The sequence below is a fragment of the Ischnura elegans genome, assembly GCF_921293095.1.
Source record: "Ischnura elegans chromosome 13 unlocalized genomic scaffold, ioIscEleg1.1 SUPER_13_unloc_2, whole genome shotgun sequence".
Lineage (NCBI taxonomy): Eukaryota > Metazoa > Arthropoda > Insecta > Odonata > Coenagrionidae > Ischnura > Ischnura elegans.
The window spans coordinates 3,386,215-3,397,120 of NW_025791658.1; the positions used below are offsets into that span (position 1 = coordinate 3,386,215).

Below are 10,906 nucleotides of genomic sequence, written 5' to 3' on the forward strand. Positions count from 1 at the left end.
AACATTTACTTATTAGAAAAAAATAAGACTAGAATGTTGGAAATACCTTTTGCATTCTCAATGTTAGAAGTTATCCCTTAGCAAAAAAACTGTTGGATTTTAACAGTTACTGTTGGATCTTCTACAGTTACTGTTGGATCTTTTACAGTTACTGTTGGATTTTAACAGTTAATGTTGGATTTCAACAGTTACTATTGGTTTCATCAGTTACTGTTGAATTTTCTACAGTTACTGTTGGATTTTCTACAGTTACTGTTGGATCTTCTACAGTTACTGTTGGATTTCAACAGTTACTGTTGGGTTTCATCAGTTACTGTTGGATTTTAACAGTTACTGTTGGATTCAACAGTTGTCCGAATTAACTGTTGAAATTTTCAACAGTTTTTTTAACAGTTTTTTCGCTAAGGGATTATACTTACAAGTTTTTCTCAACTTTTTTTTCCATCTTTGAATTCATATATTTATTTTGTATTTGCATGGTGTAATTTAAGTATTACGTCAACCTCTATTCAGGTTAACGCACCGGTTAATTATTTCCCACTGTGCTGCTTCCATTCTATCCAGGGTGGAGAAAAAAATCTTCCACGAAATTTAAATCCTGGATAGCTGATGCCGGCATGAACAAAATTACTGATGATATTTAGATCAGGGATGGCAATAGAAACTGAACGAAAGTCAAATCCAGTAAAATTTCAATAGTTTTGTTCCCAGGTGCGAAATGTACAAATGAAACGAAATGGATTTATACCCGGGGAACATCTCATAATAAAGCACACATTAAAAACATCTAAGTTTGGAAAGTTTCCTTCGTTTGATAGGGGGATAAAAATCCTTATTTAAGCCCAGTGCTACCTGCTAGTAGGGTACTCTGATACCTGCAGTCAGCTTGCATCGTATCGGCGCTCAAAGCCTCGCCCCGAGGTCACCTCACACGGCGACAGCTGGAACCAGAAATACGTCACACGGGCTTCTCCCATCATTCCTACTTAGCCGTCCCGTTTTCGCGCGCTTGAAATGTTTCACCTTTCATTTAATCGCGAAAAATAGATATCGTCATTGGAAAATCTAAGAGCGTCAAATGCGCACTCCAGGAGTAATAATCTTTCGATTTAGGCAGTAAAAATTTAATAGGAAACCACCCTATTTAAACCCGGGGTCGAAATGCAATCGGAGTCTAAACTACTTCGGGTCGAAACTAAACTAAAACTCTGAGACGAAACGAAATGTAGATAATGTTTCGCACCGCAGGGACCACATGCTTCACCTTCGAACGGTTTAGTTTCGACCCACGCACACCGAGTACGAAGTATAATTGAATGAAGTAGAGGTTCGGCCTACCGCCATTAGATGCATGGGGCTCTCATATTTTTACCACTTTGAGGAGAACGGTGAGCACGAACTGGCCATTCGATTTTTAAGCTCAATGTTTAAACCTCTCCACACGTATTTAAAACGTAATGTGTCGAAACTATTCCCTCTTATCCTCCTCCACTCAACTTATGGGATCGAAACATAAATATTATAAACGGAGTCTCGCTTAATTTAGTTTCGTTCGCGGGAGTAAAGTTTCGTCCCGGATCGAAACTAAACTTCTTGATGAGTTTCGTTCGGGAACGAAACTAAACCCAGGCCTCGTTTTTCGTTTCCCTCTGGATCAAAACGAAACATTTCCATTATTCGGGAAGGAAACAGTTTAAATAACTTTGGGGTATAATAATAATAAATTAAAGAATAAGGCAAAGTAAACAATTAAAATTGACAATAGTAGCCTGAATATCATTTACGCTAGTTGAACATCAACATTGAACAAGTTTCAAAACTTTCTTCCTCAAAACGGTTGCGTCTATCAGTCAAACTAGATTGTACTGGCTGAAAAACCTCTGTCCATATTGGGTGGAGTGCATCATTGCCGAACTCTGTGTTTTTAGATAGATGGCAAGGAATATTTACCGAGTAAGAAGTAGAATTGAATGAAGTAAAGGCTCGGCCTACCGTCATTATGGCCTACATGGGGCACCAGGGTTGATTGATTTAAATCACTTTGATTTAAATCACGATTAAAATCACTTGATTTTTATTTTAAAAAATCAGGTGATTTAAATCATAATGTGATCTATATGTTTGATTTTTAAAGAGTCAAGAAAAGGAAGCCGTAAGCGTATAATTTTGATTTTTATTTCTTAATTGATACAATGAATCGACAGTTATCAGCACAATGGTGGCTCTTAAATAGAAATGATACTGTAGGAATGCATGTAACATGAAAATTTAAAAAAAATGGCTTTGGTTAGAATACTAGTGTATCCGTTGAAAATAAATTGTTTTCTGATTTAACTTCTAAGCGTAGGCACCATTACAGTATTTTTCTAAACTTCATATGCTTTAGAACCGCATAATATAGCACATTCGATACTTCCAATGGCAATTTTATATTATGCTGGTGTAATTTTTAATTTGATACCATTGGCATTTCCATAGTTCTCTCCCCTGATTGACTAAATGTTGTATTAAGTTTAGAGTATGTTGCCTCTTGTTGTTTCCTCAAACGATCATTCTCCAATATGCTGCCCAAATAGTTGGTTTTGCAAATAACTGAATTTTTGATGAATGGAGAATCATAAAAATCTCATTTAAATCAATAAAATCCGATCTAAATAAAAAAAAATCAGCAAGAATGATTTTTTTGAAAAAAATCATGATTTTCATCAACCCTGTGGGGCACTCATATTTTTATCACTAACAGGAGAACGGTGACCGCAAACCGGCCGTTTGATTTTTAAGCTCAATGTTTTAGTCCCTTCACACGTACGTCAAACGTAATGTGTCAAAACTATTCCCTCTCATCCCCCTCCACTCAACTTATGGGATCGAAACATAAATATGAGAAGCGGAGTCTCGATTAATTTAGTTTCGTTCCTGGGAGTAAAGTTTCATCCCGGGTCGAAACTAACTTTCTTGATGATTTTAATTCCGTTCGGGAACGAAACTAAAGCTAGGCTTCTTATTTTCAATAAATAAAGTTTTTATTAAATAACTTTGGGGTATAACAATAATAAATTAAAGAATAAGGCAAAGTAAACAATTAAAATTGACAATAGTAGCCTGAATATCATTTACGCTTGTTGAACATCAACATTGAACAAGTTTCAAAACTTTCTTCCTCAAAACGGTTGCGTCTATCAGTCAAACTAGATTGCACTGGCTGAAAAACCTCTGTCCATATTGGGTGCAGTGCAACAAAAAAAGTTTCGTCTCGGGTCGAAACTTAACTCTAGGCTTTGCATTTTCGTTTCCCTCCGGATCGAAACAAAACGTTTTCGTTTCGTTTCACTTGCCATCTCTGATATTAACCCATAAGTGCACAGCGTCCGATATATAGGGTGCGCGTATTTAATTTTTTTTCTGGGCTCTAATTGACTTGCGCTACATTTGGATGCTATGGCCGTTTTCCAATCCACGTAGTGTGCACTCATTCCCTCGTTCCCTTTCTCCCTTGCACCCTGCTCCCTTACTAATGCTCCACTGGCGCCATAGAGTGTGAACGGAAATAATGCGAACTATTGACAGTAACGAAATGTGAAGCGCAGGATCGGGTTAGGACATCTTGTGGTTGATTTAAGAATTAATTTCACCCTGCTACTCGGTTTGTTTACGTTTTTAATTTAGACTGCATAGTATTTTGACTTTTCTGGCACCGATTGGACGCTCTCTCTTCACACAATAAACAAAAATTTACTTACAACTCCAGTTCAAGATTTCTGAGTTTTCCATTCCCGCCATTTTTACGTCCACTTCCTACGAGGGGAAGGTAGTGAGGGAGCATCCGCGCTCCCTTGCTCACTTACCCTTCGTTCCCTTGCGCCCTCGCCGATTGGATCCACCCTTGCTGTCGTCACATCGGTAAGTTGACGATCGAAAAGTGCACGGAGGGTGATTATTGCGAATAGGGTAGTTTCCTTCATCAAAGAAAACGATAGGCATTGATTGCGATTCGTTGCCCACCATTAGTGTATTCATAATACACAAATTATTTGGTTTTTGAAATACCGGTTTAGACGAATGGCAAGGGTCAAATTTTATCCTCATTTGAAAAAGGCCAGATTGGCGCCCATGCGATTCCGCTCCGCGTGACGTCACAGGGACCTAGTTTCTATACGAGAAGATAGGAGTTATACATCGTCTGAGGTTACCAATGCATGCATGAGGCACAGGGCTCAGGGAAACATGTCTTAATAATCACCTATTAAAACTGGCTAAGGTCGGAAAGTTTTCTTCGCTTGATAAGGTATTAATAAACCTTTTTTAAGCCATGCGCTACCAGACAGGAAGGTACTCAGCTATCCGCTAGCATCCTGCGTCCTATCAGCGCTCAGAGCCTCGATCAAGGTCACTTCACAAGGAGAGAGGGGGAACCAGAAATGCGGCGCACGGACTTTCCTACTTACGCGTCGCGTTTTTGCGCGCTTGAAATTTTTCACTTTTCATTTAATCGCGAAAAATAGATATCGTCATTTAAAAATCTAAAAGCGCGAAATACGTACTCCAGGAGTAATAATCTTTCGATTTAGGCAATAAAAAAATAATAGGAAACCACCCTATTGGAAAACGGCCTATATAAAGTCCAAATGGATGTCTGTCTTCACCGCCCTGCTAATATTTTTGTTGACTCCTTGAATTTTGTATGGTTGAATGAAGCAGACCCACACAGCAGAAATACGTCTCTGAGACGTCTCGAATATCGCATGTTACGACTCAGAGACATTCTGAGAGCTTCAGAGACATCTCTGAGACTTCTCTGAGATGTCACTATGTCCAAAAAAATGGTCTATGAGATGTCTCATGAGACGTCTCAGATAAGTCTCTGAGATGTCTCATAAGAGTTTGTACTCTGGTATGCTTAAAAATGTAGGCAAAAAATAATCAAATGCAAATTATACAGTTGTGACCTACTTATCTCGATCATTTTTAGCGACGAATTTTGTGATGGATGACCTTTTGAAAATAAGAAACCCATATTAAATGTCGTGATTTTAATAATCAAAACTGCGCAATTACACCGAAAAATAATATGGAAGGCATTGATGGCGTTTAAATACGTTTTTTTTTTTAATTTCCTGAACGGCTCACGATTACATCTCTGAGACATTTGCGATATTCGAGACATTCGAGATCATAGTGAGACGTCTCTGAGAGGTTCGTTGCTATGTGGGGAGGCTCGGCCTATCGCCATTGAATGCATGGGGCACTCATATTTTAACCGCTAACAGGAGAACGGTGAACACAAACTACCCTATTCAATGTTTAGGCTCAATGTTTTAACCTCGCTACACGTACGTCAAACATAATGGGTGGAAACTATTCCCTCTTTATTATTCGATTTTTAAGCTCAATGCTTTCACCTCTCCATATTCTGTCGTGGAATGAGTCGAAACTATTCCCTCTTATCCCCCTCAACCTAACTTCTGAGATAATAACGCAACTATGCGCAGCAGAGTTTAAGATTAATATAGGCCCATATCGTCAGTCGCTCCTTCAGATCTCGTCTTCACTTAGGATTCCTTCGGCGGCCTCCTTCGCAAAGGACGCGATTACGTTCAAGAGACGATCCTCAGTGAAGCTCTTCTTTATCTTCCGACTTAAGCTGGTCTTTTGGATCATTTTCGTCGCTCATGGAATGTCCGGTTCTGAGATCCGTTCATCCAGTCAAACAAAGACAAAGTATAACTCACCTAGCGTCACATGGGTCACAAAATATGCCGAAATGGAGCGAATGGGTAACGCGGAAAGAGTTTTTCTGTTTAATTTGGTAATCAAACATAGGGATATTCAAGAAAATGAGAAAACGGACGCAGTGACAGTTTGCATTGGAATCAGAAATTAAATTCACAGAAAATTCATAGATAATTCATACTTCAAATATACAACAGACCGAAGCGTGGGAAAAAAGCAACAAATTTCCTCAGTTAGATGATTAGTAAATATCAACTATAGTCTTTAGTAATCGAAACGTACACCTAAACAATCCAGCATTAACGTAAGCCAACATGATGATTAAATAATTCCTGGGGTGTAGGTAATATAATGCAAAAAATTGTTTGCCAACGTGTTGTTTTATTTTAAAGCCATCATTTCCTTTCCGAATAAAATTCCACTGGATTTTGGCAATTCCTCAAGTATTGGCGAGATAAGTAATCGTACGCGGAAAAAAGGTTTAGTTACAACTATCGAATTCTGATGAAATTTATCAAACTTTGCGGTCGTCATATGGCTCATTGAAAAATTTAGTAACAATTACCAAACCAATTTGATAAATTATATCAAACTGGTTTGGTAATTGATACCGAAATGGCCACAGCAGTTCGATAAAAACTATCAAAATCAAAAGATAATAAAACCGACGTAGCGTGCACAGTGCACATGAAAGATTTTCAATCCAGAAAACACTATTCTGATTAAAAATCATAAAATTAATAGTTTAACGTAAGTTTATGCTAAAGAAATACAAAAAAAAAACTAAAAAAAATTCACCTGCATGCAGCATCGAACGTGGGTCCTCCGCGTAGTAGCGACGGGCGCTAACGACTGGGCTAAATCGGTTACAGTAAAATTGTTATCCACAAAGGGAATAATATTTTATTAATGTAAATAATCAACCTTTGCGTTGAAATGTGAATAAGATGTGACTAAACTTTCCCTTTCTAAGCTTAAGAGGAATACTTGATGCACACAATTGCATTACGTAGTTACTCCATATCCATTTCTAGTGCAGATGCGCAAGAAAACTTTATTTGTAGGCTTTTTACATCGATGTAGAGATGATTTTAACGTGCTGAGTGATATCCTTAGCATGGATTGAGTCTAGTATGACGACTTTTATCACGTCATTCAACATGATCGCAAATGATTATACCTCAGGAATACCTCTTATTGAGGTTTTTATGTGTCGAAATACACAAACATATCCTAACAGCTTTAATATCCATGATAATACGCTGTTCACTCATTGTCTTTGATGCACCGGCTTACGCATATCATTGCAATGTAAAGCAGAAATAAACAGAAAAATGACCGTAAACTAAATTAAAACGTTATCGCCATCACAAATAATAAAAACAAAATCATTTCTACCAACCTATCTTTTATGTAAGGCCTGTTTAAAAATCTTTAAAGTGATGAAATGGTTGTGAAGTGGATGTGAAGGTTGGGTCAGACCAACCTACGCTGGCGAGGAGTCTTTCACCAGCAAAGTGCGCTGAAGAAGACCTTCGGACGTCTCTCGAACTGAAATCTATCCTTTAGGAGCCGAGGAAGATGAAGGATGGCTAAAGAAGCGACTGACGATACGGGCCTTAGTTTTGTTCCTGGGAGTAAAGTTTCGTACCGGGTCAAAACAAAACTCCTTGATGACTTTAATTTTGAGCGGGAACGAAATTACACCTAGGCCTTGTGGTTTCGTTTCCCTGAGGATCAAAATGAAGCATTTTCGTTTCGTTTCGCATTCCATTCCTGATTTAGATCAAAAGTGCACTATTTTTGAACTACGGAAATGTGAGCCGAGTGCTCCCTGGTGATTGGCTGCAGCGAGTTCGCCCTGTTGCCGGATGCCATGGATATATCGCCACATATCCAGCAGGCAAAGCAAACAAAACCATGAGTCAGTGGAGTAGCGAGGGGAGGTCCTGGGGATTCAGACCCCCACCCAAAATATAAAAACACAATTTCTTTCCTTCATAAAATGAAATATTGAAAAGTCATGAGTTTACAAAAGATTTCGGTGACAGTATAGTTTTATCGAATCGCCAATTTTCGTCGGATATTCACCAAAATTGGTATACATAACTTATTTCACATGCTAAACAATCCTAGGGGAGGGCGAAAGCGCTTCGAGCACAAATAAAAATTTACTAATACGGTACTTATCTTGGTGTCGGATGGGTACCTTATACATTGCAGGAGCCATCATAGATGAGAAAAGACGATCGAAAACAAACTGTTGCTAGAGTGAACAAATTAGTTTGTATCAATTCGGGTGATCAGGAGGGATTTGATATAATTTCGAGGGACGAATTAATGACTTTAATACGAAAACCATGTCTCAACCCACCCAACCACATAATTTCGCTAATGCCGTTATATGCCGTCCGTCTGAGTCAGTCTACACAACAGGGTTGATAAAAAATCATGATTTTTTTCAAAAAAAACATTTTTGTTGATTTTTTTGATTTAAATTGGATTTTATTGATTTAAATCGTATTTTATTGATTTAAATGAGATTTTTATGATTCTCCACTCATCAAAAATTCAGTTATTTGCAAAACTAACTATTTGGGCAGCATATATTGGAGAATGGTCGTTTGCAGAAACAACAAGAGGCAACATACTCTAAACTTAATACAACATTTAGTCAATCAGGGGAGAGAACTATGGAAATGCCAATGGTATCAAATTAAAAATTACACCAGCATAATATAACATTGCCATTGGAAGTATCAAATGTGCAATATTATGCGTTTCTAAAGCATATGAAGTTTAGAAAAATTCTGTAATTGCAACTTTGTATGGTGCCTACGCTTAGAAGTTAAATCAGAAAACAATTTATTTTCAACGGATACACTAGTATTCTAACCAAAGCCATTTTTTTACATTTTCATGTTACATGCATTCCTACAGTATCATTTCTATTTAAGAGCCACCATTGTGCTGATAACTGTCGATTCATTGTATTAATTAAGAAATAAAAATCAAAATTATACGCTTACAGCTTACTTTTCTTGACTCTTTAAAAATCAAACATATAGATCACATTATGATTTAAATCACCTGATTTTTTAAAATAAAAATCAAGTGATTTAAATCAATCAACCCTGCAACCCACCCAACCACATAATTTCGCTAATGCCGTCATACGCCGTCTGTCGGAGTCAGTTTACACATAAATAAGAATAATAAAGAAGATAAGTGCGCTACCCAACCCACCCCCCAGGTCCTACGACCGTACACTAGGAATAAGCCATTCATTCGCTCGGATTTTACAAAATTTAGAAGGGAAAATTAGCATCCTTTACAAGACACATCATGCCCCATCTACACCCAAACCCAACGGACCTCGCCAAAATCTGGCATTGTTTTCGATCGTCTTTTCTCGACTATGATGGCTGCTGCTGCATAAAAATTACCCATCCAACACCAAGATAAGTACCGTATTAGTAAATTTTTATTTGTACTCGAAGCGCTTTCGCCCTCCCCTAGGATTGTTTAGCATGTGAAATAAGTTATGTATACTAATGTTATGGTTGGAAGGAAATTACTTAGCTTTTCTAAAAAACACACACTTTATTGCAGACTAGTTTCGGTTACACTGTACCATTTTCAAGACTAGTCTTCTTTCGTTTTTACGACAGTTTTAGACTAGTCTTGAAAATGGTACAGTGTAACCGAAACTAGTCGGCAATAAAGTGTGTGTTTTTACGACAGTTTTAGACTAGTCTTGAAAATGGTACAGTATAACCGAAGCTAGTCGGCAATAAAGTGTGTGTTTTTGTAGAAAAGCTAAGTAATTTCCTTCCAACCATAAAATGGAATTCTACAAAGTAAAGGCCTCAACAATTCAGTGCATACACTAATGTTGGTGAATATCCGACGAAAATCGGGGATTCGATAAAACTATACAGTTGCCAAGTTTCCTTTGGCAAATGAAGTTATTTTGAAAATGACAAGTGTTGAAATAAGTTTAAAACCCTATCGGCAGTAACCCATTTTTCAACAATTTTCCACCCTGGTTTTTTACCCTTCCGAATAAAATTCCTGACTCTCCCACTGACATCAGTTGTTCAGAGCATCTGGCAATAGGACAAACATGCGGCCAATTGGAGTTCTCGGCTGAAAGTTTCTATGACTTAAAAATGGCGAGTTTTCAACCTAAACATCATTAGTTATTTCCGTTCACACTGGCATAAGGTAGGATACACGGAAAATCGTAGAAATTTCCTTCCTCGTTAGAAATTTTGCCCGCCTCTGTGACTACCGTTCCCACACACACACAACACCTTCGTATGAATTCAAAGAAAGAAAAATTGTGTTCTACTCATTACCAAAAAATTAATCATTTCCATCCTACATTTTAATTCTCTCGTTTTAACGTTGAGTTTCAAATATGGCATATACTAATAAATATCAGAAGTATTAAATACAACACAAATTCTTTGAACACATACACACACACAAAGATAAAGTATCGCAGGGATGTGTTTCTTTCATATTCTCTGTCACAAAAGAGATGAAAATAGCATTAGCAAAACATTTTCTCAAAATTGTATAGAATTTCCTCATACCTTGATATTCCATTCGCACTTTCTCGGATTCGTATTCTTGGAGAGCGGCCAAAAGTGATGATCTTTCTTCATCCGTGAGCTTTAAAACCAAATCCTGAGCATGAGTTTTTGTCAGTGGTGGTGTCGTCCCGGCATCAGTACCATATTCCAAACCCCTAGACCGCCGCAACGTATGAATCAATCTTCTGACGCGATCATCGCACATACCTGCAATAAGGATAGACTCTGAAATCCTCTTTTTCCATTCCAAATATTTTGATGAACAAACAAATTGCCAGATATCACGTACAATAGCGTGAAAGGAACAGTAAACTATTTCTCGTTTTCCTCGGGAGATAAGTCCGATGCGACAGCAGATAACGCCATGGAATGGATGTCAGCGTATGTGATGTATTCATGTTCAAAATGTATCCAACAACAAGCGATAAAGGAGATATATTCCGTTATCAAAATAACATCGACTGCCTCAAGCAGCCATTACAAATATTGATGAGAGGGTGCACGACAAGCACGACAGTGCCATGCGTAGTGAAAGAGAAACAGATGAGCTTCATCAAGCGAAAACGATGGGCCGG

The 10,906-nt window shown here is 37.8% G+C and overlaps 1 protein-coding gene across 1 annotated transcript in view; it reads right to left on the bottom strand.

Moving 5' to 3' along the window:
* Positions 1-10,837, bottom strand: part of LOC124172723 — an 81,385-nt gene extending 70,548 nt beyond the window's left edge. Inside the window, exons 1-2 of the mRNA XM_046552195.1 lie at positions 10,621-10,837; positions 10,332-10,538 (exon numbers count right to left, since the gene is read on the bottom strand). Of these exons, the coding sequence (XP_046408151.1) occupies positions 10,332-10,538; positions 10,621-10,729 (316 nt within the window). The 5' untranslated portion in view covers positions 10,730-10,837. The remainder of the gene's footprint in view (positions 1-10,331; positions 10,539-10,620) is intronic.
* Between the last annotated feature and the right edge of the window lie 69 nt (positions 10,838-10,906).